The 21,393-nt window shown below is 42.9% G+C and overlaps 1 protein-coding gene across 2 annotated transcripts in view; it reads left to right on the top strand.

The window, feature by feature from the left end:
• The first annotated feature begins 3,092 nt into the window (after positions 1–3,092).
• The window catches only part of PSME4 (proteasome activator subunit 4), a 76,508-nt gene continuing 58,207 nt past the window's right edge, over positions 3,093–21,393 (top strand). The window contains exons 1-5 of one of the 2 annotated variants that reach the window (XM_033145083.1): positions 3,093–3,352; positions 12,552–12,692; positions 13,553–13,669; positions 15,717–15,776; positions 19,307–19,351. In XM_033145083.1, the coding sequence (XP_033000974.1) occupies positions 3,108–3,352; positions 12,552–12,692; positions 13,553–13,669; positions 15,717–15,776; positions 19,307–19,351 (608 nt within the window). In that variant the 5' untranslated portion in view covers positions 3,093–3,107. The remainder of the gene's footprint in view (positions 3,353–12,551; positions 12,693–13,552; positions 13,670–15,716; positions 15,777–19,306; positions 19,352–21,393) is intronic. The other variant, XM_033145082.1, reaches the window with a different exon arrangement.

The raw sequence follows: 21,393 nt of genomic DNA, 5'->3' as shown, positions 1-21,393 counted from the left end.
CTCCCTCCCGCGCTTGCCGTCCCTTGGGAGGGGGGTGGGCGAGCGGGGGATGAGGGGCGTGGCGCTGGAGCGGCGCGGGGCTCTGCGCGCCCTTCCAGCGCTTCCGGGACGGGAGGAGAGGGCGGCCGGCTCGCGCTCCCGCGCGCATCCGGATGGCGCGGCGCAGCCGGGCGGCGCGGCTGGGCAGCTTGTGCTCCATCGGGTGGGCGGCCGGCCGGCTGCGCGCGGAGCGCGAGCTGCCCGGCTGCGCCGCGCCACCCGGCTGCGTGTGGGAGCGCGAGCCGGCCGCCCTCGCCTCCCGTCCCGGAAGCGCTGGAAGGGCGCGCAGAGCTGTGCTCCTGTGCTCTGCTGGGCAGCCAGAGGGTGTGGCGTGGCGTGGCCGGCCAGCTCCCTTGCCGGGAGTCAGAGGGCGCTGCCGGCAGGCGCTGCCAGCGGGGCTGGAGGACGGAGGCGCCCTCCAGGCCATTGCGCCCTGGCGCGCCGCGCCACCAGCCCCAATGGATGAGACGGCTCTGGTTCCACATCACCCTTTGTTACATCAAATACCCCAGTCTCCCTTCCCCGATTAGCGATCACTGTATTTTGGGACACATTTTAACATCTGAGGTGTGTGTACGCATAGGTTTAAAACCTAAAAACGGCTAAAATGCATTTAAAACCTCCTTGAATGCCTGGCTGGTGTGGTTATAGAGTGCTAGACCAGGATCAGGGTTCAAATCCCCCCCTCAGCTGCCAAGCTCATTTGCGTGACTTTGGGCCAGCCTCTTGCTCACTCACAGCCTAACCCAGCTCCCAAGGATTGTTCTTGAGGGCAAAATAGGTAGCAGCAGCATGTAGACCACCTTCAGCTCCCCAGAGGAAAGGTGGAATATAACTATAACAAATAAACTATGACCCACCCCCCGGATTGTTGGCACCCCTGGGTGGGCTGCACCCCACTCCATGATGTCAGGCGACCAAAGTTTCACCAGCAGACTCAGGGAGGCCATTTCTTCCACCGCCCTCCCAGGGACATTGTGGTCATGGTGGGTGCATCCTCCAGGGACGAAGAAGAGTTTGGATTTGATATCCCGCTTTATCACTACCCAAAGGAGTCTCAAAGAGGCTAACATTCTCCTTTCCCTTCCTCCCCCACAACAAACACTCTGTGAGGTGAGGGGGGCTGAGAGACTTCAAAGAAGTGTGACTAGCCCAAGGTCACCCAGCAGCTGCATGTGGAGGAGGGGAGACGCAAACCCGGTTCACCAGATTACGAGTCTACCGCTCTTAACCACTATACCACACTGGCTCTTTTGTTACATATTGGCGCAGTGATGTGAGCTAGAAGCAAAGCAGCAAAAAAGTAGAGAGAGAGCCTTGCCTGATTTTTGCTGGAATCCAAGGCTGTGGATGCGGGAGAAGCAAGACTGTCTTGGGGTGTTTAGGCTGCGAACCTCTCCATTGTAGCCTCAGGTTGTATATGTGTGTAAATAAACCATATATCATAGACACCCCTCCCCAGTCTCCACTGTGCCTACTTCTCAAAAGGAAACATGAACCCTGGGTAAGCGCCCAGAACCCCTGGCATCTCGCACTGCATGGAGATTGGGCTGGCGTGGGTCAACCTATTTAGGTGCCAGGCAAAAACATTCCTCTTCTCCCAGGCCTTTTGCTAATTAAATCACCCATGGCTTTTAAATCTCTCTCTCTGTGAGCACATAGAGGTTATTATTTTCATTTGCTATTTTGGTGTGTATTTTTGTGTTTTTATATTGTAAACCACCCGTGATCCTCGGATGAAGGTGGGACAGAAAATTAGCGTATCACCATCATCATTAGTGTGTGTTTAGGGTTATTGTTTTTGTTTGCTATTCTGGTGTGTATTTTTGTGTTTTTATGCTGTAAACCGCCCTGTGATCCCTGGATGAAGGCTGGGTTAGAAAGTAATAAATAATAATACTGTACAGTGGTACCTCGACTTATGACGTTAATGCGTTCCAAAGGCGCCCTTGTAGGTCGAAATTTTTGTAACTCGAAAGGCGCTATCTCCGGAGGGGGAAAAATTCGTAGGTCGAGGTATCGTGCCGGCGCTTTCCCTTCGTAGGTCGAAAAATTTGGAAGTGGCGGCCATTTTTTTTCTCCTGAAGTGATTCGGAAGTCGAAAACGACGTACGTCGAGGAGCTCGTAGGTCAAGGTCCCACTGTAATAAAAATAAGTGTATATGTGGCAGGGATGCTGCTTTGGTTATGCTCTAAAATCCCATGAGCCTCGGATGGTGGGATAAAAATATAGTAATAACAATTAACGACAACAACGATGTGTGTGAACGGTTATTGTTTTCGTTTGCTACTATGATATGTACTTTTAATGCTTTTATGCTGTAAACTGCCCTGCGATCCGTGGATGAAGGATAGAAATTTAGCATGTAATAAATAATAAGGGGTGTGTGTGTATGTGTGTGTAGAAATTTTAAAAAATGAAAAACAAAATGAGATTTTCCCAGAGGCGGCTGTGGGGCAGACTGTGAGGTTAACAACAACAACAAAGTAACAAAAATAACAGTTGTTATGTTGTTTATTTATTTATTTATTTATTAATTATTATTATTATTATTATTATGAAGGCCCCTCCGTTGCCTCCTCTGCTTCCCGCCCCCTCAGAGAAGGCCCCTCGCGCTCAGCCTCCTCTTCGCGGTTCCCCCTCAGGCGCCGCATCCAATCAGCCGCCGCCCTCCCCCCCCCTCCCGCGCCCCGTGCGCTCCTTCTCCCGGAGCCCCCCCTCCCTGCCGTCAGCGCCGCCTTCACTCCCCCTCCTCCCCCTCCCCACAGCGGAAGTGACCTCGGCGCCTCCCTCCCTCCCTCCCTCCCTCCCTCCCTGCCATCAGTGCCTGGCGGCGGAGGCCGGCGCTGGTTGCCTCGTTCTCTCCGCCGCTTCGTCACCAGGCGCCGCTGTGTGACAGACGCCCCAGGGAGCCGAGCGAGTTCGGTGTCCGGAGGAGCAGAGGCAGGAGGAGAAGGAGGAGGACAGGCCCTCTCGGGGGGCAGCGCCGGCGGCTGAGGGGGGGAAAGGGGCGTTGGAGAGGGCGAAGGGAGCAAGGAAGGGGCGAGGCGGCCGGCCGGCCGGGGCCATGGCCGGGGCCGGCGGCGCTGCGGCCGGGCCGCCGCCACCTCCTCCGCCTCCTCCTCTTCTTCTTTCTCCTCCTCCGCCGCCTCCTCAGAAGGAGCTGGTTTACAACAAGCTGCTGCCCTATGGCGACAAGCTGGAGGCCGAGGCCGGCCGCCTCCTCTCCCGCATCAAGCTCAACCTCAGCTGGGCCGTGCAGCTCCAGGAGCTCTGGCCCGGAGGCCTCTTCTGGAGCAGGAAGCTCTCCACGTGAGTGGGGCGAAGGGTTGCGTGTTGGGGTGGGGAGGATTATTAGGGGGAGGGTCTGTTTCTCTCCCCCCCCCATCGTATTAAGTTTCAACATTTTCAACAGTCAAAACACACATTCGCCTCTTCATTTGGTCGACTTCCCCCTCCTTCCCCACCCCGGAGTTGTTTTTTCTCTCCCCTTCTGCTGAGCCCTATCTTCTGTCTATCAAATCAGAACCGCAATATTTATTATTGGGGTTTCTTTTTTTGGGGGGGCCGTCTAGGTCAGGACGCTTTGAAAGGTGGGGGGCGGGAGGTGTTGCAGTGCATCCAGCCCTTTCCTCCAACTTTGGGCTTTGCCGGTGTTTGGTGTAAAAAAACACCCCCCTTCGGGGTTTGGGGAAACAAATGCCACCCATTTACACCCACCCATAGGTAGGTTTTATGTTGTGGGGTCGGGGGAGAGAACCCTAGTTAGATAAGTATTTTTATTTATTTATTTATTTGGTTGTCCCCCCTCCCTTGGCTACACCCATGCACCCCCCCTTTTTATTTTACAAAAAGGCAAGCCTCTGTTCTTGTGGGTGGGGTTCCCTCTTCTCTGAATTATGTTCTGGATTGTAGACAAAAGAGTCCTGTGGTGCTTGGAAACCTAACAGCCGCCCGGTGTTTCCCTGGTGTTCGTGTTTCGCTTTGTTGGGAGGGCATGGCAGCAGTGTGTCAGTTGTACTCAGGGTAATATGGTTGTCTCTCTCCCCTCCACCCCAATTGAGGGTAGCAGGGTTTGGTGGAGTATGCATTGTTCCGAGATGTAGTTCCTCTGTTTTGTCCCCATTGTGCTCTGTTAAGTGAAAGGACCACAAATGTTGTGAGAGGGTGTAAGGTTTTTAACCTGCCTTGTATCTGAAGTGTCAGGGCAGGTAAGAACACATAAAGCAATTAAGTCATCAAAACACATGCAGAAAAAACATCCTGTGTGTCCTTAACAAACTTTTTGGGTGCCTCGGGGTAACTGTGAGCGGTGCAGCCTGAAGAATCTGCCAGTGATCGGCAAAATGATGTTTGATTCTTCCTTCTCTGGAAGTTCCACTTTGTTGGGCACACTTTGATTGCTTAGACAATTTGTGGCTTAAGGCACACCTTATCCGGTCCTCGAGTCCGTGCCCCCCCCCCCATACAGATGGTAGATATTTTTTAAATGGGAGATGAATAAACACTGCATTAACTTCTTACCTATGCCAGTTTCTGGTAGCAAAGGTAACAGTACATCTAAGGCCCTGGGTTATTTCAAAAAGCAGTTTCTTTCAAATCTGGCACCTGAGGCAAATGGGCAACTGGCCTCTGGTTGGGGCAGTGTCTGGTGGCACCCAGGTTCTACACGTCCCTGGATGAAGGAGTAGCCTGTGCTACTCCCTTTACATTCAGCAACTTAGTTCTATGCCACGTGTCTACCATTGTCTGCTGCTGTCTGCATGACTCCAGCTTCCCTAAGGCTTTGTCTGGCACTATTTTTGTAAGTGTCATGATCAGCAGGGGGCTTGGTTGGGCTTTTGAGTGTTTGTAAGATTGCAGCTTTGCTTTTGAAGGAGATCTTCTGACTGGGGCATGTGCCTATGGGGACCTTTTTTTTAGGAATGAGCAGTCACCCCTTCTGTTTGTGCAAGCCCCTGTGTGGACTTGTGTTTGGGAAGTGTCATCTTTCAAGGCTGCTTGAGTCTTGGACTTTGGGAAGAGGAGGGTTTTGTTAGCTTTGGTGATGGTAGTTGTTCCCTGAGCTTTCTACTTATGCAGCTAATAAATCATACGCAGCTCATTACTCCTAAAAATAGTTTATCACTCTTTGTTGCCAAAACTAGCGCATAGGTTTTGTTCAGTGACTTCATAAGCTACTTGCAACTGTCCTTGCCTTTTTAAACTAGATTATAAAATAGCATTTGCATTTAGTTCCAAAACAAGCGCTGCATTTCACTTTTACGGTTCAAAGCCTAGCAATAACTTGCAGAGTTTAATCTCTTACTCATCTCACATAACATTTGTTCATACTGCTGTGTCAGCAAAGGAAAAAGAAAAGTGTGTTTTGAGCTGGACAAGGGCAAAAGCACCAACTTCTAGTTCAAGGACTTCTTTGTCTTCTGGGGCACTGATAAAATGTTTTTGCCTTGTCATTGTGCTGTCCCTACAGAGAAATATTAAAAGTGAAGCTGTGTTAGTCTGTAGCAGTTTCTTTCCTTGCTGCTATAGCATCTTGGAGGGGTGACTAGTTTATTGTGACATGAATTCTTTGGAATACATATCTTGCTTTCTCTAGTAGATGAATGTAACAGACTTGACAAAAAAAAAAACCTGATGCTGCAGCAAACCAGATACAGGTAATTGTCAAGGTGATAATATATCTATTAAGCACCCAAACCACAGCTTTGAATACAATCAATAAAGTAAGACTAAAATGATGGACATACCCAAAGGCTTAAATCTAACAAAGGTTACCACAGCACTTTCTGCCACTTCAGTTCTAGGCCTAATCTCTTTCTAATAGTGACTTAAAATAAAATTGACTGTGAGGAAACATTTCATTAACATTTCACACTACTAAAGAGAGAAAACTTAAGGCAAAGGTTTAATTGGGCGCAGGGTATACTAGATTGCCTGTTTTGAATCTGTTTGTGCTATTACGTATTTTTCAAAAATAATGTCAAGATCAGGTGTTGACAGCATAGCAAGCAAAATTTCGGTATTGTGCCTATAGCATGCTCAACAAACCTGCTACACCTGGAACTGGGTGTGGACAGTGCAGCTGAATGGGACAGTGTTGTGGGCAGCCTGGGGATGTACCATCCACCTTGGACTTGCTCATAAAAAGCAAGTCTTGTGTAAGAGACTAGGGTGATGCCTGAAGTTTCCAGGAACTCTTCTCCTTGTGAGACTCTTATGGGTACCGTAATCTGAGAGTTTGTTTGAGCCCTGGGTGAGAACCTAGAGGCTGAGAGGGAGGGTGTGTCGGAAGTAAAATGAATTGATACTGATTTATTTATATTAGAAAATTTGTATTAATGGAACATTTTTATATGCAACTCAGTTTTTGTAATATTTTGTTTATATTATTGTTCCTTCAGTTTTTTGTACACTGCTTAGAGATATTTTAAATATATTAAGTGGTATAGAAATTAATCAATAATCATACAGTAAAAAAAAGTTAGTGCCTTTCATTGAGCCTTAAATTACTTGCTTATGTTTAGACATGTTGAGGTCAGCTGTTCAATGGAAATGGTTTCCAGTTTGTGGTATTTTTGTATGTTTCAACCATGTTTATGTTTTCTGCTTATTTTTAGAATGTTCAAAACAGCTTACAGAGGTCTTTTAGTGTTCTCCCATAAGGGCTGTGTCTCAGTCCACACTAACATAGCTTAACAATGCTACAGCATTGGTTGCTCTTAGGCTATTCATTGCCAAAAGGCATTCTGATTGTTTTAATATATTTTTAATAGAACTATCTTGCTTGGACACCTCAGGTGGTAGAGCATGAGACTCTTTATCTCAGAGTTGTGTGTTCAAGCCCTATATTGGGCAAAAGATTCTTGCACTGGAGGGACTAGATGACCCTTGTGGTCCTTTCCAGCTCTACAGTTCTTTGATTTTATAATTAAACTGAGGCATCCTAGTGTGTGAAGGGAAGAGCAGCCAGCTGTGTGCAGGGGAATGAAGCTTGTTCATATGCCATCTTATTAAGATGAGATATGATTGTTCAAATACAGCAATTAAGAATCAACCCTGCTACTGCATGCATAGTGTCCTCCTGAGTTTTAGTTAGAAAATTTATACCCCATTTTTCTCACATAGACTTAAATATTTTAAATGAGGACTTTGTGATATAAATTCATACTTCGAAAATCTTATTTTGGTACTCCATTTATTCTTTATTTGCCTTTGCTGGCAGCTTAATTTGCTTTGATCCAAGTGCCACCAGAGACTTATGAGTCTAGTCTTCCCAGTTTCATGTGCAGGTCACATGATTTGTTAGGGACCAGGAATACCATTAGACATTTCATCACTGTTACAAATGATGCAGCAAAACTGCATCAGAAGAATGAAGGATATGTTCCCCATATGCCTGGAGACAGCAGTCCATAGGGCATTGCTGTTGTTGATGATGTTCTAGCGGCTGGTTGAAAATCTGGTTAGAGACAGGATAGTTGTTGAAGCCTCTGAAGGGCATGGCTGTGGCTCCTTGCTTCCCCAGGCTCAGCTGGATTTGGCTCTTAGCTCAGTTCAGCTTGGCTGGCGAAAAGAGTCAATGTGGGAACAGCAGTCCTCCAAGCCCTCACACTTGACATACAGTATTGGTATTCCAAATCTGTTTCTTAGTCACACCAGAGTGTAATGGAACTTGGGAAACTGGCAGTGTAAATTAGTAAAAAAAAAAAAAAAATTTGGGGTGGCGGGAGGGTTGTTTGGCAGAATATCAATCTGCCTTTTGCATCATTGGAAGTGACTTTGTTTACTAGGAAAGATTCTTGGATAGGATTACTTCAGTAGATATAACATGACTCACATGATTGCCTTACAAGACATCTTGAACTTGAGTAGACATAGTGTGACACTGTTTTTCCTTTAACCATCTGCTGCTACCTCAGTGTTGTTTACAGTGAGGCCTGTTTTCATTCTAGTAGGAGTTATGTGGTAATGCTGTCAAAACATGTTGCCTAACAAAATCATCAGGGTTCTGAAAAGCCATGTGATTTTAGAAGACAGCAGAACCTGCTAGTTTTAACCCTTTGCAGTGTATTATGATAGTATATGACTTATCATTCTGTTTTTATGGATGATGTTAGTATGAAGTAATGGAATGATCAAGCAGTATGGCTTGGTATGTTATGTCTGGGAAATTAGACTTGTACCCATCTCAATATCCTGCATCCAGTAGTGCAGGCTTCCTCAAACTTGGCCCTCCAGATGTTTTGAGACTACAATTCCCATCATCCCTCACCACTGGTCCTGCTAGTTAGGGATCATGGGAGTTGTAGGCCAAAAACATCTGGAGGGCCGAGTTTGAGGAAGCCCGCAGTAGTGGCTGGATCCAGATGTTTTAAGAGCTCTGTTGTTCATAGTCCATTGCAAGATGCTTGTAATTTAATGTTTACAAACTCCATGTCATGATGATCAGAGTCCTGGCGGGTATACTACCTAATAGTTGTTTAAAATCTGAAACAGTTGTTTAAAATCTGTAACTTAATAAAATCATAATACAGCATCGTTTTCATAGATCAGACTCTTTCTTCAGATTTATTTATTATTAGATTTAGTTTTATAATGTCTAGTTTAAATAATTTACAATGTTTCTGTTTATTTATTTTATAAAATGTATACAACACTTGATTGTAAAAAAAACCCCAAAGTGGTTTACCAAAAGATAAAACAAGAAAATCAACAAAAATTAGCAACCCTACATATAAATAGCTAGCAATATATAGCAAGCATTACATGTAAATACATTGCTTCAGTGGTGAAGGGACCCCTGACCATCAGGTCCAGTCGTGTCCGACTCTGGGGTTGCGGCGCTCATTTCGCTCTATAGGCTGAGGGAGCCGGCGTTTGTCCGCAGACAGCTTCTGGGTCATGTGGCCAGCATGACAAAGCCGCTTCTGGCGAACCAGAGCTGCGCACGGAAACGCCGTTTACCTTCCCGCTGGAGCGGTCCCTATTTATCTACTTGCACTTTGACGTGCTTTCGAACTGCTAGGTGGGCAGGAGCTGGGACCGAGTAACGGGAGCTCACCCGTGGCAGGGATTCGAACCGCCGACCTTCTGATCGGCAAGTCCTAGACTCTGTGGTTTAACTCACAGCGCCACCTGGGTCCTGCTTCAGTGGTATACCATGCTAATTGACTGACTCTGTGCCACACACAGATGCAATCTGAGTTGGCAATTCTACAGGAAGAACATGGGAGAGCCACCTTCTTTCTGTCCATGGCCAGATTTCCTTGTGGGTATCTGTCAGAAGTTGCTTGCATCAGTGGGTAGGGCCAAAGGCAGCAGGGGATGGGGTCACCCTTCTCTCTCTTCTTTCCTATCCAGGAAGCTGACAGAGGAAGTAGCAGATCACTCTTGACAAAAAGTGTGAAGTAATTGCTTGTGGGTGGCTTTTGAAATTTGAAAGATTACCGGTAGCCACTGCATGACAGTAAACGCAGAGCCCCTCACGCTGCTCACCTCTGGTCTAGAGGGTGAAGAAGTTAAGAACTATCATTTGAGAGGGCATGCTTCAAAATTAAAAGGGGAAATCATGGCTAGGAAATCGAAAGTGACATGCACTGTGCTTCATGAATGTTGAACTTGCATTTGGAAACTATTCAAACTTGCTCCTCCAGTTCACCATTTGGTGTGTCATGATAAAGAGCAGGAAATAACTCTGCCTTGAGGGAACAGCAATTTGCTGGCATACCTGAACACTGACACTTCTGTTCCACGCCCTAGTGCAAGGGCACATGGCTTGTTTAGCACTGAAGTGCTCAGGGGAAATAGTAGCTAGAGGGCTGCTGCTAATCTGCACCTTCTGTGTAATAGAACAGTATGCTGAGCCAAAATGTTATTATGAAAGTATTGCCTGTAATATAAAACAAAGTTGAGTGAGCACTTGAAGAATTGGAGATAATGGGCAGTATCCAACTAATACATCCCATCTTTGCAAGGATTTACACATGTGCAATAGAACTGCCACACCTGCTTCCAGGTGTGTGCCCTGCACCCTCTCCTAAATCTGCTTTAGGGTTTAGGAAACTCTTACACAAAATGGAGGGGGGGAGTTCCATTTCACAAGTGGAAATTCTTGCACTGATGAGATGTGTCAGCAGGATCTCACCCAAGGAAGGTTGGAAAAGAGGCATATGAAACAGCAAATGCCACCCTGCTCCTTCAGCAGTTTTAGAAATTGGGCTTCTAACCCTTCACATTTTGGGGTTGTAGATGATTGCAAACGATTATAAACATATGTAAGCCTTTAAACATATGCTGCTCCAATAATACATTTCAACCTTTTCATTCTATTATGTGTTTAATTCGAAACACCCTTTCATGAGTACAGAATATGAATGTTGGACAAAGAGAACTCTTAGTCGAAACCTTATGAAAATATGTTCAGCACTGGTGATGCTGTGACCAAGCTGTGTGCATCTCCAATATCCCCAAATTTAAAATAGCTGATGTTTAAAATTATGGCTGAAGAATGCTGGCTGTCCAGGAAAACAGCAGAGTCAGCCACTGTTGTCTCACAAATCACGGTTGTAATTTGCAAGCCTAAGAGGTTTAGAGCATGGCAGCTTCACAGTTTTGCTGAAAATAAAAAGATAGGTTAGAGAATGAAAAGCCATCAATGATGGCTTTAAAAGAATGGTTCTCATACCTAAGATTAATTACCATGTTTACAATATCCTTAAATAAGTATCTTAGTTGTGATATAATATTGGGAGTATTATTTTCTGAGGTCTGGGAATTTCCCTGGTACTGTGTGAAGAAAGTTAAAAATAAAGCAAAGTATTCAGCTTGAATAGTTACAATTGAATGGTTTAAGCAATCAAAGCAAGTAGCTAAATATTTTACATAAAAAGTACAAATGGAATCACCCACCTGTTACTATGATGTCATAGTGATGGCAGGTGATTGCCCGCTCTCAAAATTGGTCACCATAACTACTGATCATTGAGCAACCCCCTTTGAAGATGCCCTTTCAGCACCAACCAGTGGATTGGTGCTAGGAGTGTGCTGCCAAAGATTCTCCCTTTAAATAAATTATCAATCAGTTGGGGAAGTCCCTTTGCAGTTACTGCAGAGGGGAAAATGTTCCTAAAACTGGAGTATTCTTCCTTCTAAAGAGAAAGCAGCTATGAATAGCTTCCTTTAGAATCTGCTTATTATTGTGTGCTTTGGAAGTGCCCTGCAATGGCGTTTGCAAGCCCTGTGGTCATGAACTCATTGCAGGGTTTACAAAGTGCCTCGTGCAGAATCTCTGCAAAACCCCTTTTGTCCAAGCTACCCCTCCCCTGATATTTTAGTGGGTGGCAGGTGGATATGGCTTCATTATCATTATTTATTTATTTTGTATACCTCCCGTCAGGGCAGTACACAATATAGAATCACAAACTGAGAACTCAAAATAAATAATAAGACAGAAACAAAGCAATAACCCCCACCTACCATAAACACAAGGAAAGGATCCAGGAGTACCCACAAGCTACATACGCACTCTTTCAGAGGGAGTGTAACCCCATCAAGAGCAGGCAGCCTCCAATCCATCCAGTCCAGGGAACTGCCCACTAGCAGTGCTTCAGTGCTTATCTGGATTGAGCTTCAGTTTGTTGGCTCTCATCCAATCCATTACAGTGGTGCCTCGCAAGACGAAATTAATTCATTCTGCAAGTGCTGTCGTCTAGCGAAAATTTCGCCTTGCGAAGCACGGACGGGGGAAGCGCGGTTTGACGGGGGGGGGAACGCGATTTTTTTTTTTGTCTTGCGAGTCGTGCCCATAGGGAAATTTGTCTTGCGAGTCACCCTTTCGCTAACGAATGCCTTTCGTCTAGTGAGTTTTTCATCTAGCGAGGCATTCGTCTTGCGAGGTACCACTGTACTGAGGAAAGACAACAGTCCAGCACATCTCCTGCTACACCTGCAGATGTAAAGGAGAAATAGAGCTGTATGCCATCAGCATATTGCTTACAGCATATGCCAAAACTCTGGATGAGCACACTCAGTGGTTTCCTGTAGAGGTTAAATAGTATAGGGGATAAAATTGAACCCTGAGCAACCCCACATTGAAGGCTCCACAAGCACAAAGTGCACTCCCCATGCATTACCCTCTGGAAATGACCACTCAACTAATGCTAGGCAGTGCCACCCACCCCTAACTCAGACAGTTGCTCCAGCAGGGTACCATAGTTGATGGTACCAGAAGTTTCTGAGCCTTTTCAGTGGTGGCACACAGCATTTGGAATGCCTATCTCAGGGAGGCTCACCTATTATTAAATCCAATGTCTCGGCACCTTTTTATTTGCCCAAGCCTTTCAGTATGTTTTGAAAACATTGGCTTTCATTGTATTTTTCTGCTGTGCTATGTGTACATGTTGTCTTGATATTTATATTTTTGTTTTCCAAGAGAGCTTGTTTGTTGAAGGATAGCATATTTAAATAAATAAACATTTTCCACATTATGTATTTCTTCTTCTTCTTCAAGGTATCTCCGGCTCTATGGGAGAAAGTTTAGCAAAGAAGACCATGTCCTTTTTATCAAGCTCTTGTATGAGCTAGTAACTATTCCAAAGTTGGAGATCAGCATGATGCAAGGTTTTGCACGTCTTTTGATAAACCTGCTGAAGTAAGTTACCATTTTCATTGCTACTGCGTAACGGAAGTATCTTATATCCTGTGGAAGAGTAACTTGGAAAAAAATAGCTGACTTTGAGACTGGAGACAAGCCTTAATCGTTAAACAGGCCCAAAATTTGGATTGGCTTCTGTTGGGGGTCTTGTGTCTTTCATCATGCTGGATTTTGAAGGTACTCAGAAGTGTCAAAAATCCAGCATGCTGGCGGGTGTCCCTGCCCTTTCCCCATGTCTGGTAGAAGGAGGGGTGCTGATTCCTGAAGTCGCTCAGTCTTGCTGCTTCAAAGTGCATTTGAGGCCCAACACAAGGTCCAACGCCATTTCTCACTTTTTTACTCGGCACTTTAAAAGAGGTGCTCACTTCTGGCAAGCACATTTGTGACCTCCTCCAAAACAAACTGGCTTGGTTAATGTAACACTGAATTAACATTGGCAATAATCTCAGCTAAGGTTAAGAGTGGCCTGTACATGTGCCTTCCCTTCTGACATGTAAATTCCCTTCCCTGCCACTTGTAAACTATGGTTAAGCATTCTATCAGCACAAACAAACAATAGTTTCCTTTCAAACAGAATTTGTTAACTTCGATTCAAACCTGGTTTCAAATTCCTATTAAGAGAGAAACCTGGTTAGTGCTATGTAAGTTACATCTACATCTAAACTATTGCTTCAACTTTGTCTAGAAAATGTCCTGAGATAATTTTCTTGGCATGTTATGGATTACTAGGAAGCTGTGTGAAAGGGGTGATGACTAAAGCAAAGTTGCAGCCAGACTTTCTGTTGTGCTATTTTTGGGTATGAAAGATACATCCAGTTGTAATTAATCATTAATCTTAAATTGCTTTTTTAACTTAGGAAAAAAGAACTTCTTTCAAGGGATGACTTAGAATTGCCATGGAGGCCACTGTATGAAATGCTGGAACGGATATTGTACTCTAAGACTGAACATCTTGGATTAAATTGGTTTCCAAAGTAAGATTTTTGTTTTAGTTTTTAAAATTGTGAGATAGAACAGGTTTACCCTTTTATTTTAAACATATTTATAAGATACTAACGGGATGATGCTTTGTTCATCCTCAAGGATAACAGACCAAAAGTCAGAATTTGATTGTAGGACTAACTTGTGTAGGGACAGCTTGCAGGAACTGAATGGGTAAAGCCTAAAAACTTAAAATAGCCCACCCAACAAATATTAATTTCAACTTGCTGGTTTTTCTAATTGTGCAGTTTATCAAATATATTTTCTTCAGTCATCTGAACTGAAGATATAGTAACAAGATTTAGACTCTGCTTTTTGTTTTACTGTGGGTGCTCACAATGTCTTCTATTACTCATGTGCCTTTTCTGGTTTACAAACAAGTGACATGATGACATTTCATGAGATGAATAATCTTAACTAGTCTTAAGGTTTTAGAAAATACTGTTTGATATCTGTAAGCTGTGAGTGAAAACTGGCCATTCACAAACAGAAAACGACACAGTGTCACCCATTTCTGAAAGGTGGCACTGCTTTACAGACAAGCCATAGCTTAGTTGTGCTTTGCATGTGTAGTGGCCAAGTTGCAATCCATTGCATCTCTAGTTAAAATCATCAAGGAGGGCAAGATTCTCAAAGACCTCGACCTCAGGCTCTGGAGAGTTGCTGCTAGGTGGTCGGTTGATCTGATTTAACGTAAAAAGCATCTTATATCTGTTCACATTAAGAAAATTCTCAGCTTTAGATTATAAAGATGGAAAAATAGCCAAGTGGTTAAGAGTACGGTGTTCACTCAAAGAAGGCCCCCAGTTTGATAACTAGAATCTCTAATTATCATAAGGTCAGTGTTTCAAGTGGCTAACATTTCCAGCTTGTTTCTTGAGGTCTTTTAAGCCAGGGGTGCCTAAACTGTGACCCTCCAGATTTTGATGGACTATAGATCCCATAATCCCTGACTTTTGGCCATGCTGGCTGGAGCTGAGGGGAGTTGGAATCATTGACATCTGGAAGGCCACAGGTCACCCAACCTGGTTTTAAATAGAGATACCAGTATTTAAATCTTGAACTACCTTACTATGAAACATGAACTATAACTTTTGAGCTACGTCACCTCCCCAAATTTAATCTCACCTCAATCTGGAAAGTGAGTTGAGGTACGCTTGTGCTCTTTGGTGTGCCCAGTTTGACTTCTAATCATTGAGGAACAGATCCCCATGTACGTACTGTTAATTTCTTTCTAGTGTGTGCGCGCGCATAGGCACTACTAGAGGAAGGTGCTTTTTTATCAAGCATGTGTTTGGAGTTTGACTCATAGTTCTGTGAGTTGTGGCCAAGCTATATTGCATCTGATGTAAAAGCACAGGGCAGGGCATTTTCAAAATGTTTTAGGTAAAAGAAGGTTTAAAGCAGGGGTTCCCAAACTAAGGCCCGGGGGCCGGATGCGACCCAGTCGCCTTCTAAATCCGGCCCGCAGATGGTCTGGGAATCGGAGTGTTTTTACATGAATAGAATGTGTCCTTTTATTTAAAATGCATCTCTGGGTTATTTGTGGGGCCTGCCTGGTGTTTTTACATGAGTAGAATGTATGCTTTTATTTAAAATGCATCTCTGGGTTATTTGTGGGGCATAGGAATTTATTCATATTTTTTTTCAAAATATAGTCCGGCCCCCCACAAGGTCTGAGGGACAGTGGACCAGCCCCCCTGCTGAAAAAGTTTGCTGACCCCTGGTTTAAAGTGTGTAAATTGGAAAAGAGAACTGAGGGGGAGAAGTAAGCCCCATAGCAAAAATTTAAGGTTGACTAGACTAGAATTTAAAATTGTGCAGTGCGACTTTTTCTCTCATGGTGTTTTGGCAACATTGTTTAAAATATCTTATTTCATTGTTGCCCCTTCTGTTAAATTGGGAAGGATAAATAGAAAATGAAAGAAATAGGATTGGAATCATTAGATTTGTGTGTGCCTGTTTTCTGAGTCATTTTGTTTACAATTCTACAATTTCCTTTTTCATTGTTTGTTTTTAAACCTTTCTTTTTATGTTCAGTTCATGTCGACCAGGCTTGTCTTCACCTAAAACATTTGTGCTTAATGTTTTACATAGGTGGTAAGGACAATTTTTTGTTGTTTATTTAGTTCTGGCCGAAGCATTATCTTCTTGCATGGCCTGTTCAGTTGTAACACTTGTCACATACATGTAACTTTTTTAAAACTGAAAAAAAACCCAATGTTAACATTACACCACAGTTTATGGGAATGTCGCACTGTATTTAAGCCTACTTGTGAGAAAATACATTCTGTGTGAAGTGGCTGAAAATATGGCTATCTGCTAATTTCTGTTGACTAGTAAATGTATTATTTAAAAGTTATGGTGAATGTAGTGCTTTAATTATTAGGCATAATTTGCACAAAGCTTAGAAATGCATGAATTTAACTTTCCACAAAGCTTGGTAGAATGCTAAAGGAGAGAGAATGATGAAGAGAGTTGGTTGAATTTTTAAAATAATTTTTGGGTTAAGACTTGCAGTGTAATTCTGTGCATTGGTTTGATGGATTTTATTTCCTAGTAAATATGTTTAGGATTCCAGCCTTAAAATAAAAACATTTGACATTGTTAGAGAAGGTTCTGTAGTTTGTAAAATCTCTGTTCACGTTAACAACCAAAAATGTTCAATCAACCTTTTTCCGGAGCCATTCCTTTTTTTTATTTATCTAAAGCAAGTTTTTCCCCCTACAGTACTGGGAAACCAGCAGCATTTTTCCCAGAACTCATTAACTAAACATGAAATATTTACACATTTGTTTGACATACATGGGATTAGTAATTTCCAAAGGTGCAGGTTCAATTCTGGGAAATATATCAAAGTAAGTTATATATTTAAAGCATCCTTGGTAGAAAAGTGTCACAGGAGCAGACTAGGGTTCCATCTCGTCCAGCATCCTGTTTCTCACAGTGGCCAGGCAGGTGCTTTGAGGAAGCCCACAACCAGGGCAAGTCATAATGGCAGGAGCCCTCCCACAGTTTTTGCCCCCCCCCCACCAACTAGCATTCTAAGCCTAAGGCATACTGCCTCTGTACATGGAGGCTCCATTTCCTCCATGAATTTGCCCCATGTAAAGCCAGTTAAGCTACTGGCTATCATCATATCTTTTGGCAGTAATAAAGTATATAAAAAACAATTAAAAGACTTTTGAAATCTTTGGGCATTCCATTTCACTGAGTGACTCCAGCTTTTCCCTGGGAGCTTAGGGGAGAATGCGTGTTCCCCTCTGTGTTACCATTGTATCAACCCTGTGTGGTAGGTACTGGCCTGAGTTCACCCCAAACTTCATTGCTCAGTAGGCATTTAGACCTGGTTATCTCTGGTCCTAGTTGAGCCACCTGGAAGAATTCCCCCCCCCCCCCGACTATGCATATTTTGAAAAAATTTCCATGACCTCAGAATGCTTTAGTCTAGGATTTTTGCTTATTTATATTGAACCTCACTTGCAGTTTTCTTCCAGAGTGGTAGACTCGTAATCTGGGGAACCGGGTTTGCATTTCCACTCCTCCACATGCAGCTGCTGGGTGACCTTGGGCTAGTCACACTTCTCTGAAGTCTCTCAGCCTCACTCACCTCACAGAGTGTTGTGGGGGAGGAAGGGAAAGGAGAATGTTAGCCACTTTGAGACTCCTTTGGGTAGTGATAAAGCGGGATATCAAATCCAAACTCTTCTTCTCTTCTTCTTCTTCTTCTTCCCTTTTTCTCCCAGTTTGGAAAGATCCTTGGTGCTATTTGTAGAGTACGTGTGTATTTTCACCGTCATGAATAAGTTGGCTTTGTCTATAAATTTGCTTATGTCACTGCTCACCTCTGACTCCAAATCACTTATCAATGTTAAATGGTGTATGATCACAATGCTTGTTTACCTCTCTTGTGAGATCTGTCGATTTACTCTCGCCCTCTGCTTCCTGTTCATCAACCAGTTATAATTCTGACTTGTCCTCCTATGTTACGATGATTAGGTTTGCGTGGGAGTCTTTATTAAATATTTTTTCAGAAGTCTAGTTATATAATGTTTATTGGATTGCTCCAGTATTCCTGAAGGATTATCCCGACTATATTCTCTATAATTCTCTATAATTTTCTTGGTTAACGATCTGGTGTGCTTCAGCCTATTTGTCTCATGGCATATTGTGACTCCACTGTACACCATAATAAATTAGTTCATCTTTAAGATGCTCCAGAAGTCTTTGTTGGCTGTGCTTCAGCATACTATTATGACAGCACTTGTAAGTAGAATCTGGTGTTAATAAGCTCTGAGACATCTCCACTGGTATGTTTAATTATGGAAAGGTGAGAGGAGGCAGGATCCCTATTCTTCCATTCCATGGTGATAGACTAGCATGAGCAGCTGTTGAGAGAGGTCTTAAGCTCTTCCTGTCCTTCATAGAGCACAGTGTTTATAACCATATGGATACCATGAAATGAGACACAGATCAGTAGGTGATGTGAGATCTTCTATTGCACCAACTAGTTGTTTAAAATGCTGCTAGCTCTTCCACATTCTTGAGGCTTTGCTAGAAATCCACCATGACTTTCAGAGCAAAGAAGAAAAGTACATCTTGATATGGTCATGCTGTTTTATCTTATTTTGCCCTGTTTGAAAGCATACCTTGTTTCAAACACTTTACTGGTCGCATAATGGATGTTGCTGCGTCTGTTATGTCCCTCCTTTCATTCTAAAGCAAGAGCAGAACACAGGACTATCATTGCCTCTTTCTGCTTCACTCTGCCTTGGTCCAGCTCCGTTCTTGCCAAAACAAAGCAAAAATGAAAATGAAATTTAAAAAATGAAAATGAAATACTCATGACATGGGTCAAATTACTAAACCAACTAGAGCAGGTTATTAAAAATGAAAAGCATGTTGGGTAGGTAGAGTGTAAAGTATTATTGTTAGAGAAATTATTAAATAGGTTCTTCTTTACACAGAAATGTCTCTCTTGGCTCATTTTGTCTGGTAGAGGCATTGATGCAGTTTAAAGATTTGACTCCGAGGGCTAGCATGCTCCTATTCAGATTATTTTATAGTGACTTAATTATTCTTTAAGAGAAGCATTGTATCCAATAAAGAGGATATTTGCAGTCCATCAAGAGCTGTCATCAGGGTCCAGGGATGACTTATTCAGGAGGTAGACACATTTTCTGTATTAGGTTGAGCTGATGCACTTTAGAAATATACCTTAGTAATACAAGATACATTTTAGTCAACTTATTTTATCCCAGAGCTCTTATCGACTATTATGTGACTTCTCATTCTCTCTTTCAAAACCTGATAAAGTTGCTTAGTTCAGAACATGACATAATCAAATAAGTTGTTATATTGGTGGTTCCTCTTATACGTCCCAACAGATACTCAAGGAGAAGTAAAGAGCAGAGTCAGGAATCGGGCAGATCAGCTTTAATCCTTGTAATTAGGTCTGTAAAGGAAGATTAGCTGCTGCATGCACACAAGAAGATGTCTAATTGCATCAGTATCATCATAAACTTTGCCCAATCAGGCAATTGTCTTGATATACTTCACTTGAAATAGGATGATGTAATTTACCTAACCTCTCTCTCTCTCTCTCTCTCTCTCTCTCTCCCTTTTTTTAGCTCTGTAGAAAGTGTTTTGAAAACCCTCGTGAAAAACTGTAGACCGTAAGTACTTTTAACAGCTTTCAAAGTCGTTATGTATTTCTTAAAGATAAATATTTTCTCTTTCAAGCCTTAAATGGCAAGATAGCTCTACATGTGCAGAGGGGGGCATTCCCGTTAGCCTTTTATGGAAGCGGGGGAAGTCCTGTGTATTTATGGGGTTTTGCCATCAGCAGTGGGCAACAGAAGCCCTTCAGATACTGCACTTTTAAATTCATGAAGCTACTGGTGGAAAATAGAACACATGTATCCCTGAGAGATCAAAGTGTGTAAGTTTTTTTAGCCCCCCGCCCCCGCTTACTTGGTAGTGAAGACTGTAATTATTTGTGGTTAATAAGTATGGCAGTTATGACATGAACATATTTTTGTTTAGAAGACTCCTTGTGTTAAAAACTACGTCTATCTCATTCATAAACAGAAGTAGCTGGTCAGGTTAATCATAATCTGACATTTTGTAACCCTTTCATGTAATAGTAACTGTGCCGCTCCTTACATTTTTCATTCCCCAAGATGCATTCACATATAATGTGCTGTTAATTTTTCTTTGATACTTTTATGCTTGTATATTTTATAGACGGAAATGCATTCACTGGTCTGCTGCTGACAAACTTAAAGTAAATCTTTCCAATTGAATTATATCCTCTCAGATCTTGTTTGGGTCACTATCATCTCTACCATTGGGGCAAGCTAAACACTGGTGTCCAAAAAAGAGATTCCTATTGTTCTATTCTTGTAGTTTGGGAACTAGTGCATAAAGCAGCCTTTCTCAACCTTGGGTCCCCAGATGTTTTTGGCCTACAACTCCCATCATCCCTGACCACTAGGGATCATGGGAGTTGTAGGCCAAAAACATCTGGGGACCCAAGGTTGAGAAAACCTGGCATAAAGAATGTTGTCAGCATTGTGTAAACCTGGCGTGCTGTTAATGACACAAACTATTTTTTATTGTGAGATTATCTTTACCACCACACATTTTATCAACAAAGTTATAGTTTTGCTTTCGCCAAATGTGTGGCTGTAGGGTGGGAGCATGGCTTCTGGGCTCTGCTTGGGAGACCTGGCTGCACATCACTACAATCCCCTCATGCACTTTTTAAATGCATGATCTCTCTCCTGCTTCCAGTTCTCATAATGTAAAATTTCCGGAAATTTTGAAGCTCAGAAAAAAACCGTTTTTTCCGGGGGGGTTTCGAAAAAAAATGATAAAAATTGATAAAAAATTGCTACATTAGCACTTCTTTTTTCTTTTCCAGATTGAAAGTCATTCTGTTACTTTAGAAACATAAAATATAACTATGGACAATTTTAATGGGCATAAAATTATCACAACTAGCATATTAAATATATAGTGTATCCAAACAATTATTACAAACGGAATTTACTTTTAAAATAATATTTATTTGTATTTGTAACAAATGAAGCAACAATCTCCTGAACTGTTTACTAGTTTATGTGGAACAAAAACAAAACAAAACAAAACAAAAAACTCCACAAAACTGAAGAAGGAAGTGGGACTAAATTTCAATGAATGGGCATGAAATTTAATCAGAATCTTTTTCTGGGTTGTAATGATCAGTATCAGTTTCAGTCTCTGCTTCTGCATCTACTCTGTTGTGTCTGTCTTTATCACAGTTATTATGGACTTCTAAAAACTGAATGTTTGCTTGGGTTGAAACAATTTTTTCAATTTTTCAGAAAACACCCCCAAAAAATGCTTCAGGAAAAAAATGGGGAAAAAACGTTTCCCCCCGAATCTTCTGGTTTTTTCCACGCCTTCACAGCTCTACTCATAAGAACATCTGTTTTGTCTTTCTGCACCAGGCCAAAGGTCCATCGGTACCTTAGGGATGGCCAGAGTCAGGCCATGCAAGAGATGGCATTCCCATCTTCTTTTCCCCCCTCCCTCCATTACTGGTTTTCAGGGCTTATTGCCTCTGTACACTGAGGTCCTGTTTAGCTACCATGATCACCTTTCCTTCATTCTCTCTAATGCTGTTTAAAAAGACGCCTGAGCGTAGTGCCTTCTATCGCTGCACCTTGTGCCA

This window comes from Lacerta agilis, chromosome 3, assembly GCF_009819535.1.
Source record: "Lacerta agilis isolate rLacAgi1 chromosome 3, rLacAgi1.pri, whole genome shotgun sequence".
In the NCBI taxonomy this organism is placed as follows: Eukaryota; Metazoa; Chordata; class Lepidosauria; order Squamata; family Lacertidae; genus Lacerta; species Lacerta agilis.
The sequence above is the reverse complement of the archived record's forward strand: the minus strand, read 5'-3'. Positions and strand labels throughout refer to the sequence as shown.